We start from the raw sequence: 23,146 nt of genomic DNA on the forward strand, positions 1-23,146 counted from the left end.
ACCAATCCTTCCCTTTCATTCACCATTTCTTTTTTTATACATGTTCCTAGGTATTATACCTATGTTTCCTAGTTGTTTCCAACACTCCAAGGTACTTCCAAAAGTCAAGTAAAACTACAAGTCAAGTGAAGTTAGTTTCCAAGTCAAGTGAAGTTAGTTTCCAATTAAAGTGAAGTTAGTTTCCAAGTCAAGTGAAGTCAAGCTTAGAAGTAAGTAAGTCAAAGCAAGTCTTTAAGGTTTTCCAAGAGTCTTCATTGAGCGTTTTAACTTCATTCTAAGGCTCAAGTTCCAAGTTAAGTATTGAGTTTCAAGTCAAGTCAAAAGTTAAGAGTTTCATGTTAAGTTAAGAGTTTCACATCAAGCCAAGAGTTCAAGTAAAGTAAAGAGTTTAAAGTTGAGTTCTTTTCTCAAAGTTATTAGGGAACTATGTATTCCCAAAGAAGTTTTAAAGAAATGTTTTTACATTTAAACAAGGTTGGAAACTGAGATTTCCAAAAAGCCTTCGGGCTAGTTTTTGAGTAATTATCTCATATCAGCAGGAAGAAATATGTTTTAAAAACATAAGAGCCAGTACATTTTTGGGAGTAGTATCGAGCACCGAATTGGGGGAGCGTTCAAAGAACCCACAGCCCCCATAGAACCATGTTAGCCACCATGGGTAGAAAAGGATCATACTTTTTAGATGAATCCTTTTCAGATTAGACTAGTGGATCCATTAGGCAGTTCAGGTCTTATACCTTTGGCCGGGTATAAGATGCTCTGGCAGCGTGAGGTCGATCGCTGTATCATCACTATAGCTCTTATGTGATGGTTGTCGGTTAGAGAAACTCCCACAGCAGTTATTGTATTTTTCATACACAGAGATTATTGTATTTTTTATATACATCAGTTCATTGTATTTTTATACACATTTCAGGCTTATTGTATCCTTGTATACACACAGAGTTCATAGCATGTTTTAAGCAATCTTTCTTTATATCGCACTTGTTTTAAATTGCCTTATATTGAAAGAAGTCAGTCAGGTTGAGTTAAGTTGAGCCAGGTAAGCTATTCAGTTTCTTCCAGTTTTCCTTCTAGCCTTTGTTGCTTAGTTTTCCAGCTTGCATACTCGTACATTCCATGTACTGATGCCAGTTGGCCTGCATCGTTTGATGATGCAGATTCAGGTACCCCGGATCAGCATCCTGCACGTCGTTGATCCAGCTGAGCACTCCAGAGTCAGTGGTGAGCCTCCTTGCATTCCGGAGGACTCAATTATTTTGTGTTCTTAGTTTTTGTTTTATTAGGATGTTGCGGGGTCTGTCCCAACATCCATCTCAGTATTTTAGAGGCTTCATAGACAGACAGTCAGTCAGTTAGTTTTGAGTCTCTCATCTATATATATATGTAAATATTCTATTTTGATATTCGAGTTGCCTTTATGGCCATATTTTATAAGTTAAGTTGTTTTGTAATATTGCATTGCATTGAGTTATTCTGTTGAGGTTTCCGCTGAGTTAAGAAAGCCAGGCCAAGGGTTCGCTTGGGGCTAGAAATGGTCTCCGGGTGCCGGTCCCGCCCAGGGTGTAGGCTCGGGGCGTGACACAGGCAACTTCACAACCACCACTCCCACCAACCACCATAAGAAGTATCCTCACTATCTTTTCCACACCAATATACGAAAACTATGAACGAGACCTTAGACTGTCAAAATTAGGAACCGATATAAGAAAGTCCAAACACGACCTCTCCACCAGAAATAATCTACATGAAAATGAATTGGTCATAGAGATGTTGGATGCATATAGAACAAGGAAATTGGCATTCCAACAAAGGAATTGTGATGTTTATCTTATTACTAGTACATTAGCATTCGAATTCGAAAAAATAGATTTTGGATTTGGGAAACCTGCTAGAGCAAGTCAAGGAAGTGGTCCATCTAGCAATACTTTTATCTTAATGAATACACCTGGTGATCATGATAGAGGAGTTGAAGTTTTTGTAAGCTTGAATGAACAAGACGTCTATTTTCAAGAATCATAAGGACCTCCTCCAATTTGCTACTCCAGTTTAATGCTCTGGATACGGATCAAAATGAGCTAAGTTAATAAATAAACACGTTGGTTTACTTTGTTGAAATAAGTTGGGTCAAAGTATTCTATTTCTATGGTCTATTGCACACCTTTTTGAGGTGCAATTCTACATGTACGATTCGACTTGTATTGTGGATACTAATAGTAATTCAATCATTATGACAAGGAAAACTTTGATTTAGAGGGAGAAGAAGAAGCAAAAACTAAAACAGAAAAATCATTCGATTTGTTGATTTAAAAATAAAATAAAATAAAAAAATAAGAAAGGTTATGCTTTGAGTGACAAATGAAAATTTATGAAAAGTAACAATCCCTACCATGAAATGGTGCACCTACACGCCTACACGCCTTCATTAACAACGTTGTTTTTTGACAGAAAACAAAAGAAATTATAAACTTATGTACAATCAGAAATTCATATAAATACAAAATAAAGGAAAAATAATAATGCAACACCATTCTTACAACCTTAATCATCAAACATATAAGGCTAGATTATTGTAAATATTATATTGTAAAACATATATATATTATTGTAATACATATAAAGATTTTTAGCAAAACTTATTGGGTTCACTAAAAACCGTTGGTCAAAGGCTAGATTCGTCTATAAGCCAATAAATACATAATATGTGTTGGCATATAAATCTTTAATTCTTAATCAGATTTAATTAACATTCATTAATCTTACCTTGTCAAACCAATAAACTATAACAAGCGGATTATAACTTATAAGCATCCACTTCCGTTAATAGAAAAGGATATATATAAATCATTTGTGTAAAAATAGAGATATATATGGACCACTTTCATAACGAGGAATATGTCCAATCTAAATAACGAAATTGAAGGGTATATCAAACTTTTTTCCCTATATAATAAAATCTTTGAAATACTCTTACAATTGTTTATTTGTATTTGCACGAGGAGCATGAGATAAGATACAATAATATACAAATAGGGAATCCAAAGAATAAGTTTTAAAAAAAAGTACTTGAAAATAAGATGTGTATTTTCTTATAAATTAAATTATGGGACTTGAAAAATTAAAAATATAGCAGGCAGTTGTTCGACGAAATGCTTAAATCAATTTTGTTATAAAAGACAAAAAATAATAATATATAATGTATGTAAACGCCACTGCTTTGTTTACTCAAGCGTTGCATTGTTTACTTATGTGATACAAATAAAAAATAAAATAAAATTATATATAAATATATACGCACTAATTATGTTTATATAATTGGGAGTTAAATATTAAGATAACTCCTTATTGTATTAGGTATGATAGGTGTTCGATGAATTATTTGAACCATTTTTTTCGGAACATAATATTGTTGAAAATAATTTAGGACGTAAATATTGTGTACCTAAGTTTATTTTAGCAGTAGAGGTTGATATGGAGATTTGACATCGCTATTTGATGATCCGAGAAGGATTGATGATGGAGTTGTGTTGATCGAATTTCCGATAGACGTTAAAATTTAACTTGATGGTGTTATCGTTTATCATTTGAGTTGTATTTGAGATGGAGGTTTGAGGGTGGTCAATTTGAGCTTAAATTTAAAAAAATAATATTAACAAAATATTCTATAAATAATTTCGTTTAGGTCTAAAAATGAAAAATGAAAGATATCATTCATCCTACCATACAACTTGGTGGCATTAATGTTACTAAAGAAGTGAAATAATCATGATTCCGCAATCTTAGAGATGGCAAACGGGCAAGTTAGGCTGGATATAAACAAGTAAAAATTATATAAAGCACATAGTATAAAAACAAATTACTTCCTGTCCCTATTCTTTCATAAATTACGAAATTCTCTTCTTTTTTTGTGTTGCGGATACTTTAATATGCAGTCGGATACTTTAATTAAGAAGCTGTAATTATCAGGTCAGTGCGTTAAAAAAGGGATTTTAACAGTTTTATGCGTTAAGTAAGGGATTTAAAAATTAACTGCCACAATTCACACATTAGTTATTTTGCCTAACAATAATCATCTATGTTACTATTTTATGATTCATGTCTAATAATTTTCAAATTTGATACTTTAGGAAGTACTTTTAGGTTACTATTTTATGATGCAATAAATGAATAATGTTATGTTTTGCTATCTGGCAACATTATGTGATTGTCAATTTATTATAAAAATTAGATTGGTATACTATGTGTTTTTTATAATTTTTACATAGATTAATAGTGTCAAATAGTTGTGATGTGTGCCAAAGTTAATAGAGACAACATTTAAAAAAGGTATCATTTGAATCAATTATATATCATACACATAATATATTCTTCTAAATTTTGTATCTACTAATAATAGAGTATCAGAAGTTGTATTTTTTACCAATATTATATATCATATACATAAAATTTTGATATTTATGGACGGAATTTGAGTTTTCATGCACAAAATAGTTTTCTGGAAATTAAGTATAACCTTATAAAAAGTTAGAGTGATTTTAGTATAAAATTTGTGTATATGATACTTGATATCTTTGAAACTTTGTCATGAAATGATAAAATCGTATCAATTTGAAATGTTTTAGGCACCTATGTATCATATACCTAATATTTATGTAAGTAAAAAATATTTAGTATCATCTTATAAAATATAAATTGCACAGTGTTGTGTGAACAATAAAATTTTGTCATTTTAAGATACATAATTTTGTATCATATACTTAATATGGGAGACGAAATTTTATATCGGATTCACTGTAGTAAAATCTGCATTGACATGTATAATACTTATAATATAGAAAAATTAATAAGGTATTAAAATGTAGTGAAAACTAATTTAGAAGCGACATAAAAAGTGTGGAAATAAAAACTCTTCAAAAATAGAATAATTAATTACTTAGAAATATAATGTAGATCTGGAGAGGAATACTACAAAACACTTAATGTATCTTCAAAACAATAAAACTTCACATCTTTACGGTAAGTCAGTCAATAAACAACTACTCTACATTAATCAATTCATCATCTGCCAATAGAATGGAAGCAACATTTAGCCTTATAGGATCATCGTTCTCACTAACGTATCCGGCATTGACCTTGTCGGTATCATATTTCAATAACAGTGTTGCATATCTTGAGCGAAGATATTCACTTCGAAAAGAAATCGTTGGGACCTTGATTTCGTGGCTCAGAAATTCAGCAAAAGCAGCTACATATGTTCCGCAGTCACTGCAAACAGAGAGAAGATACATTATAAATTGAATGAAATGTGTAAATATGATGAACACCAGATACATTATCAAACTTTAGGGGTTGTGAAATTGGAGTTTGAAATGGTTGATTCTTTTGCACGTCTGGTGTTGTCTTTGGCACATTATTCTTTGTTTCTGGGTAGAAACTCAACATTTCAATATATACCAAGACACTTTATTTTTCAACAATGAAACCTTAATACCAACAATTGATAAAATATCGGTGTTTCTGGGTAGAAACTCAACATTTCAGTATATACCAAGATACTTTATTTTTCAATAATGTGTTTCATCAACAAATGTAAAATTTATACTCAATATCAACATCAGATAAAACATCAGTGTTTCTGGTAAAAAACTCTAGATTTCAATATATACAATAAAACTATATTTTTCAACCATATCTTTCATCTACAAATTTAAAAGTTAAACTCAAACCCAAACAATCAGTGTTTCTAGGTTAAAACTACAGATTACAATATACACTATATACGTTTATTTTTCAACAATGTCTAAAATTAAAAGCAAAAGAAAGACATAACATGGGTAGTGTTGGTCGGGAAATGGGAGAGGCAACCTTTCTACCCCTTTTCTTTTTAGTTTTTGCATCATTTGCTTTAGATGATGACCCCGCTTCCGTTTTTGATTTTCTCTTGGTAGAAGTTCGATTCGCCATTAAATCCATTGCATGCAAGCTTTTAGACCTCTGTTCAGTCAAGTTGGGGTGTTCAGATTCAAAAATTTGTTCATTGTTAGGTGTTATTAATTGGGAAATTCCAATATTAAAAGACGGATGATCCATTGTGACAAATAATCCAAAATCGATTGAAACAAAAAATTGATTTTGAAAGAAAAATGAAGAAGAAGATAATACCTATTTTGAACTTAAGGACTGTTGAATCGTTTGAAAATTCAATTGCTTTGAAAGTGGTAACCGATTTGGTAGTGGGAAAGATTATAGGCAAGATTTTGGAGGTGAGGAAGATGGGTTTCGTTTCTTTCATAATTAAGTATCCGGAAAAGAGGAATTGGGGAAAAGTAGGGATTTTTGGATTTTTATGAAAGAGAAGGGATTAATTGATAATAGGTAAACATATGTAGTGTACTTTAGTAATTTGTCAAAAATGAATCAGGTGAAAATGAATAAAAATATTTGATCCGTCCATATATAATATGAATTAAAAAAATGGGTTAATCAACTAAAAATATGAACATTCACATTATCCATTGTTTCTTATTAGGTAAAAGAAATAAGTACTCATAAATTACAAATATTTCTTGTTCTTTTTCTCTTAGGGTGTGTTTGATATAAAAAATATTCCTACAAAATAATTTCTATAATAAGTAAACAAAGCAACGACTAACCAATTCTCTTCCGGAGTTCTTGCCTTTTTGGGAACCCAATTATTTTGGCATTAATATTTTTTTAATTTAATGACGTTCGTATATTTTTTTAATTTTTATTTCAAGTTTCATAGTTTTTATAATTAAAAAACGCACATCACATTGTCAAATACATTTCTTTGTTATTCCGTTGAAATTGATAAACGTACGATTTTTGATTGATAAACATTTTTTATATTTTATTAAACGTATATCTAATCCAAAATATACTAATAAGTTTAGTCAAATACCTTTAGAAGCTTCGGCAATTAAACAAATTAAGCAACGCATTATCGCTTGCTTCCATAAGGAAATATACTTATAAACTATTATATTTTTTGATAAAAAAATATATATATATATTTTTTTACATTTTTTTGGGATAAGGGGGGTAGGGGGGAGGGCTGACGAGAGGGAGTTGCTCGGATGGTAAGCACCCTCACTTCCAATCCGAAGATTGCGAGTTCGAGTCACCAAGGAAGCAAAAGGGAGGGAGCTCCTAGGGAGGGTTAAAAAAAAAGGGGGGAGGAGGTGGGGGGAGGTAGGGGGGTAGGGTAGTCTTTTTCTGAATTTATCTTCCCAATGTAAATGACAAGTACATGTAATTTTTTTCCCCTTTGGCTAAGTGGTAGTCTTTTTCTCCTAACTCAACTCTCTTTTGAGGAGTTTCTAGATCGTTAGTATATATATCCTTTTATAATGTATTGTATTATATTTTAATTATTATATTATTTTGATAAATATAATATTTGGATAGATTGCATTATTTTTTGTCTGTGTATAATATTACACACTAAGAATATGAAGGATAAACCTACAAGAAAAGCAAAATACGAGTAAAACTATTATAAAAGGTAAGATAAAAAAAATATGTTTGTTATATATATAGTAACCAAACATGAAGTTAAAAAAAAAAATCGGTAATGATGTGAAATACCAGAGCGATCGTTATATAAAATGGAGCCTTTTGTTATTACACAACAATAAATCTGACGATACGATAATAATAATTAAATTTAAATAACAATCAAAACAAACTTTATATTTTAACTAACAAAACATAATGTTGTCCCACTCCCATACTAGTAAAATAAGAAAGTACATTTATTAAATATCTTCATTCTTTGGTTTTCCACCTTACAATTAGAATATCATTATTCATAACAAAACATAATGTCCCACTCCCATACTAGTAAAATAAGAAAGTACATTTATTAAATATCTTCATTCTTTGGTTTTCCACCTTACAATTAGAATATCATTATTCATTCCTATTAAATACAGCTCATCCCTTTGTTTGGACTGAATTGAAAAAGAAATCATTGTTTCGTTGACTTGTAATAAAAATATTGATTACACCATGTGAATTGTTTGTTGAAAATCAAGTTTATAAATACCACCACCTAGCTACCTTTAATTCAAACCAATTGATCAATCCAAAAAATCACTTCACCTTCTCTTAATTGTGTTGTGAAAAAAAAAATGGAGATTCAACAAATTATTACTTTCTTCCTCTTTATCTCTTTCCTCTTTTTTCTAATTCACAAATTGAGAATTAAAACCAAAAAAAGTCATAACAAAAAACTATTACCACCAGGACCTTGGAGGTTACCAATTATTGGTAGTGTGCACCACTTAACAAAAGGAATACCACACCATGTTCTCAAAAACTTGTCACAAAAATTTGGCCCAATTATGTACTTACAACTAGGGGAAGTCCCCACTATAGTCGTATCGTCACCACACATGGCACAAAAAATCATGAAAACTCATGACCTCGCTTTTGCATCAAGGTCACAAACCATGTTGGGAAAGATCTTTTGTTATGATTGTACGGACATTGCATTCTCTCCATATGGTGAATACTGGAGACACATGCGTAAATTGTGCATCATGGAGCTCCTCAGTGCTAAGATGGTCAAATCGTTTAGCCCGATTGGACTAGACGAGCTCTCAAGCCTCGTATCGTCTATTAAATCGATGGAGAACATGCCCATCAACGTGTCAGAAAAACTTTTTTGGTTTATGAACTCTTGTGACATGTAGGTCATCATTTGGGAAAGCGTGTAAAGATCAAAATGAGGCGATGATAAGTTTGATTCATGGAGTGTTATCTTTAGCTGGAGGTTTCGAGCTGGCTGATTTGTATCCTTCGAAGAAGTTTCTTAGTGGGATTAGTGGGATGGGGTCTAAATTAATTGAGGCACGTAATAAGGTAGACGTGGTGTTGGACAAAGTTATCGATGTGCATCGAGAAAATCATGCAAATGGGAAAAAATGCAATGCTGAATGTGGAAGTAATGAAGATTTGATTGATGTTTTCTTTAGAGTCTTGGGGACAGGGGAACTTCCATTTACTCTAACAAACAATAACATCAAAGCTGTAATTCTTGTAAGTTCACTATCTCTTACTCTTTAATTTTTCGACCATAGACGGGTCGGTCTACAAATTACCACAAAGTTCAAATCTTGATGAATTTGTTTGTATTTTTTTTACCATGGTCCATAAAAGCAAAAAGAACATATATATATACAATCCTATTATGATCTAGTCTTTTTCATTAGAAGAGTTGTAAATTGTATGACTTTGTTGATGAAATTTAACTATGGTCATGTGTAGGACATGTTCGTAGCAGGATCTGATACATCATCTTCAACGGTTGCATGGGCATTGTCAGAAATGATGAAGAGTCCTAGTGTCATGACCAAAGCACAAGTCGAAGTGAGAGAAGTCTTTAAGGGAAAGAAAACATTTGATGATGATGACCTTGAGAAGTTGGATTACCTAAAATTGGTGATCAAAGAAACACTAAGGTTACATCCTCCGACTCCTCTATTAGTCCCTAGGGAATGTAGGGAGGAAACAGAGATAGACGGATACACCATACCGGTCAAAAGTAAAGTCCTGGTAAATGTATGGGCAATAGGAAGAGATCCAGAAAGTTGGAAAGATCCAGAAAGTTTTATACCAGAGAGATTCGAGAATAGTTTAGTTGACTTTGGCGGAACTCACTTCCAATTTCTTCCGTTTGGTGCTGGTAGAAGAACTTGTCCAGGAAGACTATTTGGTTTAGCTCTTGTTACTTTGCCTTTAGCCCATTTGCTTTACAACTTTGATTGGACACTTCCCAATGGTATGGACCCAAAAGATTTGGACATGAATGAGGCAAATGGAATGACTGCTAGAAGGGACAAAGATCTCTACTTGATTGCTACTCCTTATACATAATCTCTTTTTTAAAAAATAATAATAATAATTATTAAAGTTTGAAGTATAAGTTAATTAAGGGTATGTGAGAATAACTAGCCTTTGTAATGTTTCTTTTTTCATCATCTATTGTGTTATTGTACCAAGTAATATGACTTGTATTTGTCTTGAAGTTTGGTTCTAAAGAAGAAATAATAGAAAATGTTATATCATTTGGTTGGCTTGGCTTTGATCAAAGGGTTAAAGATTGATACTTTATCTCCATTTTTCTTTTTGGTTTTTCATTCGGTGGTGTCCGATATCCACATTAGAATCTAACTCATTTGAATTTGCGCGAGTTAAGGATGAAGAAGTAGTTACCAATGTCCTGTACCCACGACTCAAAATTTCTTAAGCTACATGAAACAGATTTTCGTCATCACAACCCTTGTTGATTATCTCCATTTAGTTTATGCAACTCTATTTCCTCTGCCTCTTGGAAATAGACTAAAACCTAGGGGGCGTTGATCATGAAAAATATGAGTTTTTAGAAAAAAAAAATTGTTTTTGTTTTCAAAATAAAAAATAATATTTAAAAACTAGAGTTGCATTTACCTTCCTCTATTTAAAATTCAACAAGTGAAAAAAAGCTTTTGAATAAAACAATTGACCTCTTTAACGAAGAAAACAAACCAAACAAATTACGATAAATTAATCATTGTATTTGTCAAAATAAAGTACGTGTTGCCATATATTTCTAATAGTAAAAGTAAATGAACAAAGAAATTTAATCATTATAGAATTTTCAAAATAAAATAAAGATAATTTAATCATGTAGAATTTTCAAAAGAATTTTATGGACTTCTCGAAGTTGAAAATTATGTAAATTGGAAGAAAAGGTTGTTATTTTTAATGTTGTTTTTTCATTTAAAATAAAGTAAAATATGAGTAATACAAGAATTAAACTTAATAACCTCTTTCACCTCGCAAGGCAAGAAAACAATACTCTACCCTCGCAAGAACTATAAGAGCAAGGCTAGTCCTACACCATGCACTAAACCTCGCAAGGCAAGAAAACAATACTCTACCCTACTACCCTTCTATCCTAATGTGCGACCTCTACTCCTTTCTATCGAAAGTCATATCTTCAATAATATAAAGTTGCACCATGTCCTACCTAATCACCTCTCCCGAATAATTTTTGACCTACCCCTATCCCTCAGCGTACCCCTACAATCAGCCTCTCGCATTTCCTCACCGATATGTTGATGCACCTCCTTGGCACATGCGCCACATGCTCAAATCATCTTAATCTCGCTTCCTTCATCTTGTATGTCATAGAGGCTACTCACACCTTCTCCCGAATAATTAATAATTATTCAAATAAAAATACTTAATAATTAAGATATAAAACTCGCAAATAAATAAATAATAGTTCATGGATATTTTTTACTGCGATTTTAAATATACAAAATAATTAGCCTATTCAAAAGTATGGACCCCAAACACACAAATGTGCTGCCTAGAAATAAAACAAAAATAAAAAACATTTTTATTCAATTAAGGAGGTTATATTTTTATTCTATATTATAAGCATACATACATATGAATATCATGTAAAATGTATAAATATGTAGCAAAAATATCAAATAAATTTCACAAATTTTGATCCAAATCGCCGAAATTTCTTTTTTTTTCTTCTTCAATTTCTTGGCCATGGCGGATGAATCTCAAAAAAGGGTTTTGATGGTAACAGCACAAACACCCACTAACATTGCTGTTATATAATATTGGGGAAAAAGAGATGAAAACCTAATTCTTGCAATTAATGATAGTATTAGTGTAACTCTTGATCCTGCACATCTTTGTACTACTACTACTGTTGCTGTTAGTCCTGCTTTTAATCAAGATCGAATGTGGCTTAATGGCAAGGTAAAAAAAAAATATTTTTTAAGTGTGATTTTATGATTTTGATTACTATTTGTTAATGGGGTTTGATTAATTTTTGTGATATTGGAAAAAAGAGTAGTTTTTTATGAGTTTAAATGTTTTAGCTGCTACATGCAAGATTATAAGCTGATATGGTTTAATAGTGCAACATTCTAAGCTGGCGGAGATAGGATTTTCATTAAGGGTGAAAAAAATATGAAGATGAGGAAGTCGAAGAGGTTCAACATATACTATGTATGCAGAAAAAATCATTTTAATCATATATAAACATGTAATATTCCTCCGAAGGGGGATCCGATGAACCCCTGAGTCCTTACTAGCTCCGCCCTGATTTAAAGTGTCTTTTAGCTGCATGTGACTACATGTAGTAGAATGAAGGAGGTTTAAATAAGGTATAGGGAACTGAGCTCTTCCATTTTATACTGAAAGTCTTCATTTTTGCTGGAATTTGTTACTCCTTCTATCTCAATTTAAGTGAGGGTGTTTGACGTAATACAGAGTTCAAGAGAAAAAAGAGAGACTTTTGAAAATTGTGGTTTAAAACAAATTGGAAACCTTTTGTGGATACTAAGCAAATTTTTAAAGGGTAAAAATAAGTTTAAAGTTAAATTGTTACTCTCTCCATTTCAATTTGTTTGTCTGGTTTTGACTTGGCGCGAGGTTTAAGTAAGTAAAAAAGTACTTTTTAATTTTTTGATCTTAAACTAAAGATATGTAGAATATACCAAAATACTCTTTAATCTAGTGGTCTTAAACATGTAGGTGGAAAGTTAGAATTTAAGAGCTACCAAAAACGGAAAGGGACATTCTTTTCAAAACGCAACTAAAAAAGAAAGTAGGACAAATAAATTGAAATGGAGGGAGTACTAGATATAGAAAAATGAACTAATTAGGGTTGTGGTGGAATGGTAGGGTCCTTCCACGCTTAACCAAAGGTCTCAGGGTCAAACCCCTGGGTATGGAAAGTTTTTTTTGGTTAGGGAGCGCTTCCTCCTTAAATGACCTTATGCGACACAAATCCGGATCAATTGGGCCCCAATGCAGGTGCCGGATGGAAAACCAAAAAATAAAGAAAGGCATCTTTCTGGTTAGATTGACTTCAAAGGAAATTGTGTCACATAAATTGGGACAGAAGAAGCAACTAAATTACCTTTTTTCCCATTTTGGCGTTGAGAGAGAAAGTGCATGATTTTTCCTTTACTATGTGCTGCTTTAGTAATCAGATACGCCTTTTAGTGCGGATTTATTAATTTTTGTGATTTTGGAAAGGACTAGTTCTTTAAGAGTGTAAATATTTGTCTAATTTTGTTTGGAGTTATCCTTTGATCCTTCCTAATTTTTCTTTTGCTGGTTCTTTTAGGAAATATCCCTCTCTGGAGGCAGATACCAGAACTGTCTCAGGGAAATTCGAGCTCGTGCTAATGATGTTGAGGATGAGAAGAAGGGTATCAAGATCGCAAAAAAGGATTGGGAGAATCTGCACGTGCATGTTGCCTCTTATAATAATTTTCCTACTGCTGCGGGATTGGCTTCCTCAGCTGCTGGTTTTGCCTGCCTAGGTACTGCTAACAATTTCTTTGTTACTTGAATTCTGAATTTGTTTGTCGCTTCACTATTTCGTTTGTTTGATCTTTAGTGGCTGTTAGATTGAGTCCTCCTAATGGCTGCAGGAGATGAAAATATTGTCCTTCTCTGATGAGCATTTGTATAAATGCTCATGTATATATGACACAACTTGTGCCTGCAAATCTTTTTGAATTTCTTTTATTTTACCTTATTTTTTATAATAATATGGGCTGTCGTCGGAGTCCACAACATATGAAATGAATCTTTTAGGGCTTGCCTGTATCTTAATCTGTGATTTGACTTCAAAGCAAACAGAGTGTTCCACAAAGTTTTAGGTACCTTCTCTAGCTTGTACAATGCATATAGGATAACATTCTTTATCATTATTTCAAGTTCCGCACTTATCTTTTCTGGGTGCATCTCTCATGGAGTGACCTTTGGTTCTATCCTCACCTTTGGTTCTATCCATAAACTATTATGCTGCTTGAGGATCAAATTAATTTTAAGTGACAGAATAGTTTAGCTAATGGGATTTTTTTTTTTGGTAACTATGGAAATTTTATTACCAAAGTGAGAACTCATGCTTAAGTAAACAAAAACAAACAGTCACTGGATATAGTCCCAGTTCTGAGTGAGCACCCTTACTCCTTTACAACCTATTAGCTCTAGCAAGGATAGAAGTTAAGCTTGGACAAAACTCTAGCTAATTTAGGCTTCTTGGAAACACAGTAGTATATATCTTGGATTATCAATCTCACAATTGTAGGCAACGTTCGTTTCTTTCCTTGAAATATGACTTGGTTCCGCTCCTGCCACACTTGATATATACATCCAGCTAAGGCCATTCGATAAATGATAGAGTGAGCTCCATTTGTTCCACAATGACGTTCCATCCATACACGCTCCGTTGGCCAGTCCCAACTAGGTCTTATGATTCCCTGCCATTTTAGTAGTTGTCCCCATATATCAGCTGCTACTGGACAGTGAAAGAATAGATGCCCAAGAGTTTCATCAGCCCCTTCACACAGCTTACATCGAGCCCCTATTATGTTTTTCTAAGTTTCTCACCCATATATATAGTACGATGCAAATTCAAATCGATCAGAGCTTCCTTTTACTATTTTCCTTTCTCCTGTAACTTATTTTTCTGTGAACTTATTATTTTAGCTGTCATATCTTGTAAGTAGTCAGTAAAGAATGGACTTGCTAGCGAAACTATAGAGCTTATTTTTAATAGAATACTTTTTGCTTACTAATACATTCTTTAGCTATGTGATAAAGTACTGCATTATATCTGTGCATTTGAGCTGCTTTGGGTTACAACCTCCTTTCTAATTCATGTACTGGACTAGTTATTGGTAATAGATTTCCTCGGTTCACCTATGATACATATTTGTGTCCACAAGTAGGTAAATATTCATCAATATTCTATTTGATCTTTTGTTAGCATATTCTCATTTTAAATCCTCGTTTAAATATATAATGAAATTTCGATGACAATGAGTAAGCAATTTATCTAAGTGAGCCCATCTTATGATTTTTGTGTTGATAAGTGTATAATATACTACACTAAAACAGTTATGAATCTTCAAACAAGTTGGGGTCCGCTATATGAATCTTCACCAACATGATTCCATTTTAACTCATCTCACACATCAATACCCTTCTCATTGAATTAGTTTTTTTCCTCAAGCTTTGTTTCGGTTGCTTTTTTGGACCTAGTTCTCTCCTCTTCATGCATCTATGCTTTCTCTAAAAAAAATTATCCGAGACTTCGAAAATGAGTACAACTAATTTCTGTTTCATCTATGTAGTTTATTCTCTTGCGAAGTTAATGAATGTGCAAGAGGACAACGGGAGGCTTTCTGCAATAGCAAGGTAAATTATCAGTCGTAGTAGTTCTGTTAGCTTGTTGGTATGTATTTCATTGGTCCTATGAAGTCTACTGATAATGTTTTTTTTCTCTGTTCCATTGGTCTTGTTATTAGGTTACCCTATGATAACTGAGGTTCAATAGTCAGATAAATAGTCAAAATGAAAACTTTGTTTATTCACTTCAGGCAAGGTTCAGGAAGTGCATGTCGAAGCTTATGTGGAGGATTTGTCAAGTGGGTAATGGGAAAAGTACGTCCTCTTCATGAGTTCTTGTCTTGTGCTTCCGTTGATAGATATCTTATCTTCTCAGCATTGTTGAAATCCATTTCCCTTGCTACTTGTAGGAGGAAAATGGAAGCGATAGCATTGCTGTTCCACTTGTTGATGAGAAACACTGGGATGAGCTTGTTATCATCATTGCTGTGGTATGTACTTATCCATCCACATTATCATTGTTTCTCCAAAAGATTGAGAAATTAATATTGTGCTAGTATTCTGTTCTTTTTTCTTTTTTTTTTTTGAAATTAGTAATGTTGTATTCCTCAGCATTAAGGATATGCTGGTGACCTCCAAAAATTCGTACATAGAGGAGGGGCTAGGAAGGCTAATTACAAAGATCCTAACATATCTACTAGTTGCTCTACCTCCTCTATACATTCCTGTTTACACCAAAAATACAAATATGCAATACAATTTTCTTTGACTTTCTGTATGGAGTTTGATTTGTTCTCATAGCATCTTCCATTTCTTTCCTTCCATACTGACCACCATATGCAAGCTGGAATAATTCTCCACCACTTTTTTTGGCTTTTACTGCCTCCTCTCCTGATCCAGCAACTCAACAGGTCAGCAGTATGTTCTGGCATCGTCCAGCTGTTACCAGTGAGCCTCAAAAACAGAGACCATAGTTGACCTGTGACTCTACAGTGTAGAAAATGATGGCTGTTGGTCTCATTTGTCTCATTGCATAGAAAACACCTTGGTACTAGTGGTACACCTTTCCTCTGCAGTACCTCCTGTGTCAGACAAGCCCTCTTAGCTGCCAACCATACAAAACATTTGATCTTGGTTGGTGCTTGGCTTGTCCATACATATTTCCATCTAGCCAATCTGAGGCCTTGTTGAGTTCCCATTTCCTTCTTATAGAGCTTGTTAACTGTGAATCTTCCATCCTCAGAGTGTACCCACGAGATTGTGTCTGGCCTTGCAGCAAAACCATTAAACTCATTGATTACATGTAACATTGTGCCACCCTATCTATTTCCTAGTCATTGAAATGTCTCCTGAAAGATATATCCCAACCATTTTCCCAACTCTCAGCTAGAGTGATATCTGGATTGCTACAGAAAGAAAATAAGTCAGGGAAAGATTGCATTAATGTCCTCATGTCTTACCCAAACATCTTTCCAGAATAGTATTTTAGCTCCATTTCCTATTCTGAGTTTGATGTTTCCTGCTAGTTTGGTCCAGAAGGATCTTATTGTTTTCCATGTTGAAACTCCATATGGTATAGTGACCTCATTGGTAGTTTGGTACACCATTGGGAGTCCTGGCCATACTTGTGATGTATAACTTCTCTCCAAAGAGCATGTTCTTCTTTCACATATCTCCACAGCCATTTCATCAAGAGGCACTCATTATGGATTCGAAGATTCCTAACTCCAAGACCATCTGAGAGCTTAGGTAGCTGCACTGTTTCCCAGTTAACTAGATAGTACCCCTTCCTTTCTTTGTTTCCAAACCAAAGAAAGTCTCTTCTAAGTTTGTCCAATTTCTCCAGCACCTTAGCAGGTAAGGGAAATAGAGACATGACATAAGTGGGGAGGGAGTCCAGCACTGCATTTATTAATGTTTGTCGGCCCCCAAGTGACAAGTATTGAGATTTCCACATGGCTAACTTCTTCTCTGACCTCTGGATTATCCCATTCCATATCAGTAGTTCTTTATGATTGCTTCCCAGAGGCATTCCCAAGTAAGTTGTTGGGAATTGCTCGATCTTGCACCCTAGGATGTTAGCCAATCTTTGCATCTGTGCTAATTCCTTGATAGGGAATAAACTGTTTTTCCTCCAGTTAACCCTTAGACCAGAGACAGCTTCCAGGATCACAAGTATCACTCTGATATATCTAATCTGGTCTTCTTTTGCCTCGCAGAAGATTACAGTGTCATCAGCATACAACAGTTGGCAAATCTCCATACTCACACCTGCCCTGCTACTAACTTCAAATCCCCTTATCCAGTGAATGGAGAACCTGACAGTTTTAATACAAAAACCTATCCATTTTAACCATTTATCTCCAAACCCCATCTGTCTTAAGATGTTTAGAAGGAACCCCCAATTTACATGGTCGTATGCTTTTTCCAAATCAAGTTTGCACATGATGCCTGCTTTCTCTCCTCTTACTCTTGTGTCCACACATTCACTGGCTATTAATGCAGCATCCATGATTTGCCTGCCCTTAATAAATGCCATCTGGTGCTTGTCCACCAGCTTGTTTACCACCTGTTTGAGCCTTTCAGCCAACACTTTAGCTATGATTTTGTACATCCCACTAATTAGACTTATTGGTCTGAAGTCCCTTAGTGATGTAGCTCCACTCTTCTTTGGGATAAGTGCCACATAAGTGGCATTCATACTCTTTTCAAAAACTTGGAACTCATGGAAATGCTTCATAGTGTTCAAGATGTCTTCTTTCAAGACACTCCAAAATTCTTTGAAGAAGCTCATTGGAAATCCATCAGGTCCTGGTGCCTTGTCACTAGCACAAAGATTGATGCCTTTTAAGACTTTTTCCTCCTCAAACTGTCTCTGCAGCCAGATCTGTTCCTCCAAGTTAATGCTTGTGAAGTCTTGTAAGTTTAGATTCGGTCTCCATGTCTCTGTCTCTTTGTAGAGATTCTGATAGTAGTCTTGTATTTTAATCTTGATAACTTCTGGATCAGTGATATATGTCCCTTCCTCTTCAATTTTGTCAATGGTGTTGCATCTCTTATGTGTTGTGGCCATTCTATGAAAATATTTGGTGTTCTTATCTCCATTTTTCAACCATTGGATTCTGGACCTCTGTCTCCATGCTATCTCCTCATTCTTGATCACCTCCTCAAACTCCATTGCCAACTGAACCTTCTGGAGTAATTCATCAACTGTGAGTGCTCTTTGCTCCATGATATTTTCTAATCCAGTAATTTGGTTCAGGATGTCCTCCCTCCTTTGTCTCCAGTTATTCTTGTTTTCCCTCCCCCATTCTTTTAATTTCCCTTTTAGGAGTTTTAGTTTGGTAGTCAAGATGTATGCTGGGCTCCCAGTTACATTGAAAGAAGCCCACCATTTTTTACCCTCTCTTTGAAACCATCCACTCCCAACCACCATTGTTCAAACTTAAAATATGACTTCTTGAAATCCATATCTCCACATTGTAAGCATGATGGGGTTGTGGTCTGATCCCAGTTTTGGCATCACTGATTGTTTGATGTGTAGATATTGTTCCTCCCACTGTGAAGAGTAGAGGAATCTATCTATTCTGGAAGCACTCTCATGATTTTCACTCCTTTTCCAAGTGTAAGACCCTCCAAATAAAGGAGGGTCTACAAGCTCCATGTCATTGATCCATTCTGAAAACTTGGTCATTGCCCCACTGATTCTTTGGCAGTTGGTTCTCTCCTCTGGATATCTGGTGATGTTGAAATCCCCACATACTACCCATGGTCCCTCAAAAAGGCTTCTAATGGCTGTCAATTCCCACCAAAGTTCCCTCCTTTCCCCTCTATCACAGTCTGCATAAATTGCACTTAAATGCCATGTCAATTCTTGCTCTATGCCCTCAAATCTACAAGTAAGCATCTGATTTCCACTGTCTACCATTTCCCCCTTCCAAACTTTTTTGTCCCATAGCACTACTATCCCCCCACTCCTTCCAATAGCTTCTACATGAGCTTCTCCCAACCATCTGTTGTTCCAGATTTGTTGGTAAAGATTTGAGTCATTCCTTGTTAGCTTAGTTTCGACCAACATGTGAATGTCAGGCCCCCATTGAAGCAACAAATTTCTTACAAGTGCTCTTTTGCTCTCCCCATTTAACCCCCTAACATTCCAAGATAAAAAATTTATCTTCATGACCAACCCTCATTGAGATTCTCCCTCTTGTTCTTGGCTCCCCTTCTTTGAATTTCATATCGAAAGCTAAATTCCTAATTTCTTTAGGAATTACAGCTTTTGAATTAACCTGTTTCTCATTCCCCTTTTTGTTTTGTTCCATTCCTCTCCTTTGATCAATCCTTAACATCAGTTCATATGCTATGTCTTCGCACCCCTGGAAAGCTGCCCCAAATTTTTTCCCTAATTTAATGACATTTGAATGTATCCACAATGTCGCTTTCTCCTTCGCTTCTTCCTCACTGATCGACTTGTCCACTTGTAATGGCTCTATTTCATTGTAATACATCATCTGCTTAGGGTTACTCTCCTGTGTTTCTTCTCCTTCCCAAGGTTCAATTTCCATGGAACTACTTCCAACTATGTTCTTTTCCCCTTGAACAATCTGTCTTTCCACGCACTGCATTATTCTTCCTTCTTTCTGCTTTTCCGTTATGATTCTGATGGACTCAAGTTCGTCAGCAATGACGAGGAGATCCTGATTTTGGCCCGTATTCTTTGGGTGAGTATGGATATTACCTATGAAAGGCTCAGCTGTTTTAATTATTGTGGGCTTTGGTGATTTGGGCTTAAGAGGAGGCCCAGTACTCTGTCCTTCAACAAACCCTGACCTGCCTACTATAACTTACACTATGAAGGTTTTTCAATTCGTATAATCTACTCATGTACTTCTACCCGCTCCTTAATTTATTTTATTTTCCGTTTAATCAGCCATCTTATAGTTTCATCACTTCTAAGTTTCAACTTATACTTCCATGTCATTTCTTCAAAATTTTATGCTGTCCCCTCCTCCCTCTCTACTCATATGTACATTCTTCTTCACTACGGATTGACAAAGACAATCACACAAATACTGACCGTTGGGACACTTTTTCTGTTTTTTCCACAATAAAATACATATGTCAAACAAGATTTGCTTCTTATTGAATCACTGTATATTCAGGTGTGCTCACGGCAGAAGGAAACAAGTAGCACCTCCGGAATGCGTGAGACTGTTGAAACCAGTGCACTTATAGAACACAGGGCAAAGGTATTTCATTTGTCTGGACTCTGGACTCTTGATTACATTTAGATTCTGCATCTTCAATTAGTGTCCTCAAAATCTTCCAGCACATGTTCACTTGGTCTTTATTTAACCTCTGTTCAACTGGTGAGAGTTGTATTCGAAGTATAATTTTTCATCTTATATTCGATTTTTTAGGAAGTAGTGCCAAAGCGAATTATTCAGATGGAAGAAGCCATACAAAAACGTGATTTTGCAACTTTCACTCATTTGACTTGTGCAGACAGCAATCAGTTTCATGCAGTCTGCCTGGATACTAGCCCTCCTATATTCTACATGAACGACACATCTCATAGGCAAGTTCTCTTAACTTCAAGTCACTAACATGAAGTGTGCGGAACTTCTTATTCTTAATACTAGTACTGAACTTGATGATTGCTTACTAATGTCGATAATAGGAAAAATAAGTCCTGATGGTGTGTTTAATTTTCAGGATAATCAGCTGTGTTGAGAAATGGAACCGTTCAGAAGGAACTCCACAGGTTTTTTACTTTACCACAACCTTTTGCTAATGCATACTTGCATGATTTTGTTTGTCACACCCCTATTTTTCACAATCCCTCTTTCGGTGGTAAGTTTTGAGAATGCCCGAGAAATCTGTCGTAGAATTCAATACTTAAGCTAGAGTTATGGATATTAGATATTTGAAAGAGAATAGTGATTATCCTTCTGAACTGGAATTTTTTGTTTCATTTTTTAAATATGTATTGCATCTCTCTCCTCAAATCCATCTACCTTCCTATTGAAGAGTCTGCAAACTGGATTATATTCCAACTGAACTACCCCTGATCTTGAGCCGGTTTTACGGTTACTGCTTTCCGGTTACTTCATAATATCTGTTACAACTGAGATCTTGACTCCATATCATGTGAAGCAAGAAAATCTATCCGTTTCAAGCCTTTTCTCGGTACTGATCGACAATTTGAGTGTTTGACTATGAACTATTGGGGTCTGGAAAACCTAATGTCCTGCTATTTGACTTCTAAAGTAGGTTTACAGTTGCATTAGTAAATGTATTTGGCCTTGTCACCGAGTATAATAAATGTTGCCAGGTTGCATACACTTTCGACGCAGGGCCAAATGCTGTCCTAATTGCACGTAACAGAACATCCGCTGCACTTCTGCTTCAGAGGCTGCTTTTCCACTTCCCTCCAAATTCAGAAACTGATCTAAACAGGTACATTCACTATCAAAAGTTTCCAATTTTTTCCATAGGATGAATTGTTCTAGACCATATGGTATTGATCGATGATCATACTAACTGCTTCTTCCTCTATCCAGCTACGTCATCGGTGATAAATCATTAATGGAGGATATTGGAATTCAGGATATAAAGGACATTGAAGCGTTGCCTCCGCCTCCAGAAATCAAAGACAAGGTTCCAGCTCAGAAATACAAAGGCGAAATTAGTTACTTCATCTGCACACGACCTGGTAGAGGTCCGGTTTTGATAAGTGATGACAGCCAAGCTCTCCTCCACCCTGATACTGGGTTGCCCAAGTAAGCGGCGGCCTTTTGTTTACATAGTCTCGAGTTCTAAGTATTACAGCCCTTGAGAAAAAAAGATTGGAGGCTGCCATTTTCAAAATGGTTATAGTTCAGATGAACTTTGAATTCAAAAGTTGTTATTTGTAGTTTAGTTTTCCTGTATTATTCCTCATTGGGAACCCTTGTGTACTTGTTTCTATAATAAAAGTCCTCAATTTTGCTTGATCTTCTAACTTTTTTCGGGTTAATTTTACATATGGTCACTGAACATATTGGAAGAATGGCCTGAAATACCTAAGGCCAAAAGCACCATGAACATGGCAACTATATATAACTTTGTTCATCACCATGACTACTAGTGAAAGACAACAAGTTTTCTGGTGTTTTTTCTTCTTTTCAATCCGGTGCGCTGTAACATATTGGAGCCCGACTAATCTGATTCACGCCGCATAGGGCTTCACTCGGGGGAAGGCTTTCTACTAAAGATTTTTTCATAGCTAAGGCTCGAATCTAAGACTTTTGGTTGAGGGAAGAGCAACTTCAATCACTATATCACATCCTTCAGACCATCTCCAACCCACCTCTATTTTACTCTCCATTTTCTATATTTGGAGAGTAAAATAGAGAATGTCCACTCCAACCCCCCTCTATATTACCCTCTATACTCAATTTATAGAGAGGTGAATAGTAGTTCTCCAAATTTGGAGAACTATTATTCACCTCTCTATTTTATTATTTCTATGATATCATTAATTAAGTCTTTATTATTTGCAATTATTTTCTAATGTAATATAACATCTAAAAATATTTTATTGACAAATTACTACTTCCACCCGAATTAATAATTTTTCTATTTTTTTTTTAAATAGGACTTTAAATATGTAATTTAAAATTATTTTAATTTTATTTATATTATATAAGACTATTAATTAATTGTCTAATATTTGTAATTATTTTCTAAGTAATATAATATCTAAAAACATATTATTGATAAGTATACTACTTTCATCCCGAATTGACAATGTTTCTAAGTTGATTTTTTAAAAAAATAAAATTGTCACTTTAAATATGTAATTTAAAATTATGTAATTACTTTTCACTATGAAGAATGCACAAAGTTTACATGATAATTCCAACAATCCACTTTTATGTTATAGTGATAAATTATTAAACTACACTTTTTAATGAGCACG

At 34.5% G+C, this 23,146-nt stretch overlaps 1 protein-coding gene and 1 pseudogene across 1 annotated transcript; both read left to right on the forward strand.

Annotated features, from left to right (window-relative positions):
* The first annotated feature begins 8,153 nt into the window (after positions 1–8,153).
* LOC125819093 (premnaspirodiene oxygenase-like) lies at positions 8,154–10,091 on the forward strand (annotated as a pseudogene).
* Positions 10,092–11,521: 1,430 nt separating this feature from the next.
* On the forward strand, positions 11,522–22,072 carry LOC125819105 (diphosphomevalonate decarboxylase 1-like). Its single transcript, XM_049498622.1, has 10 exons — positions 11,522–11,790; positions 13,169–13,367; positions 15,189–15,252; positions 15,435–15,498; positions 15,594–15,674; positions 20,346–20,432; positions 20,604–20,761; positions 20,899–20,947; positions 21,518–21,642; positions 21,747–22,072. The coding sequence occupies exons 1-10, from the start codon at positions 11,773–11,775 to the stop codon at positions 21,967–21,969; spliced, it is 1,068 nt and encodes a 355-aa protein (XP_049354579.1). The 5' UTR covers positions 11,522–11,772; the 3' UTR covers positions 21,970–22,072.
* Positions 22,073–23,146: the final 1,074 nt, after the last annotated feature.

This window comes from Solanum verrucosum, unplaced genomic scaffold, assembly GCF_900185275.1.
Source record: "Solanum verrucosum unplaced genomic scaffold, falcon-dt-bn FXZP01000252.1, whole genome shotgun sequence".
NCBI classification, from domain to species: Eukaryota; Viridiplantae; Streptophyta; class Magnoliopsida; order Solanales; family Solanaceae; genus Solanum; species Solanum verrucosum.

Coding starts and splice junctions, on each gene's coding strand:
- LOC125819105 (XM_049498622.1), top strand. Junction 13,368..15,188: donor TGCTGGTTTTGCCTGCCTAG/GTACTGCTAACA, acceptor TCATCTATGTAG/TTTATTCTCTTGCGAAGTTA. Junction 20,948..21,517: donor GTTCAGAAGGAACTCCACAG/GTTTTTTACTTT, acceptor AAATGTTGCCAG/GTTGCATACACTTTCGACGC.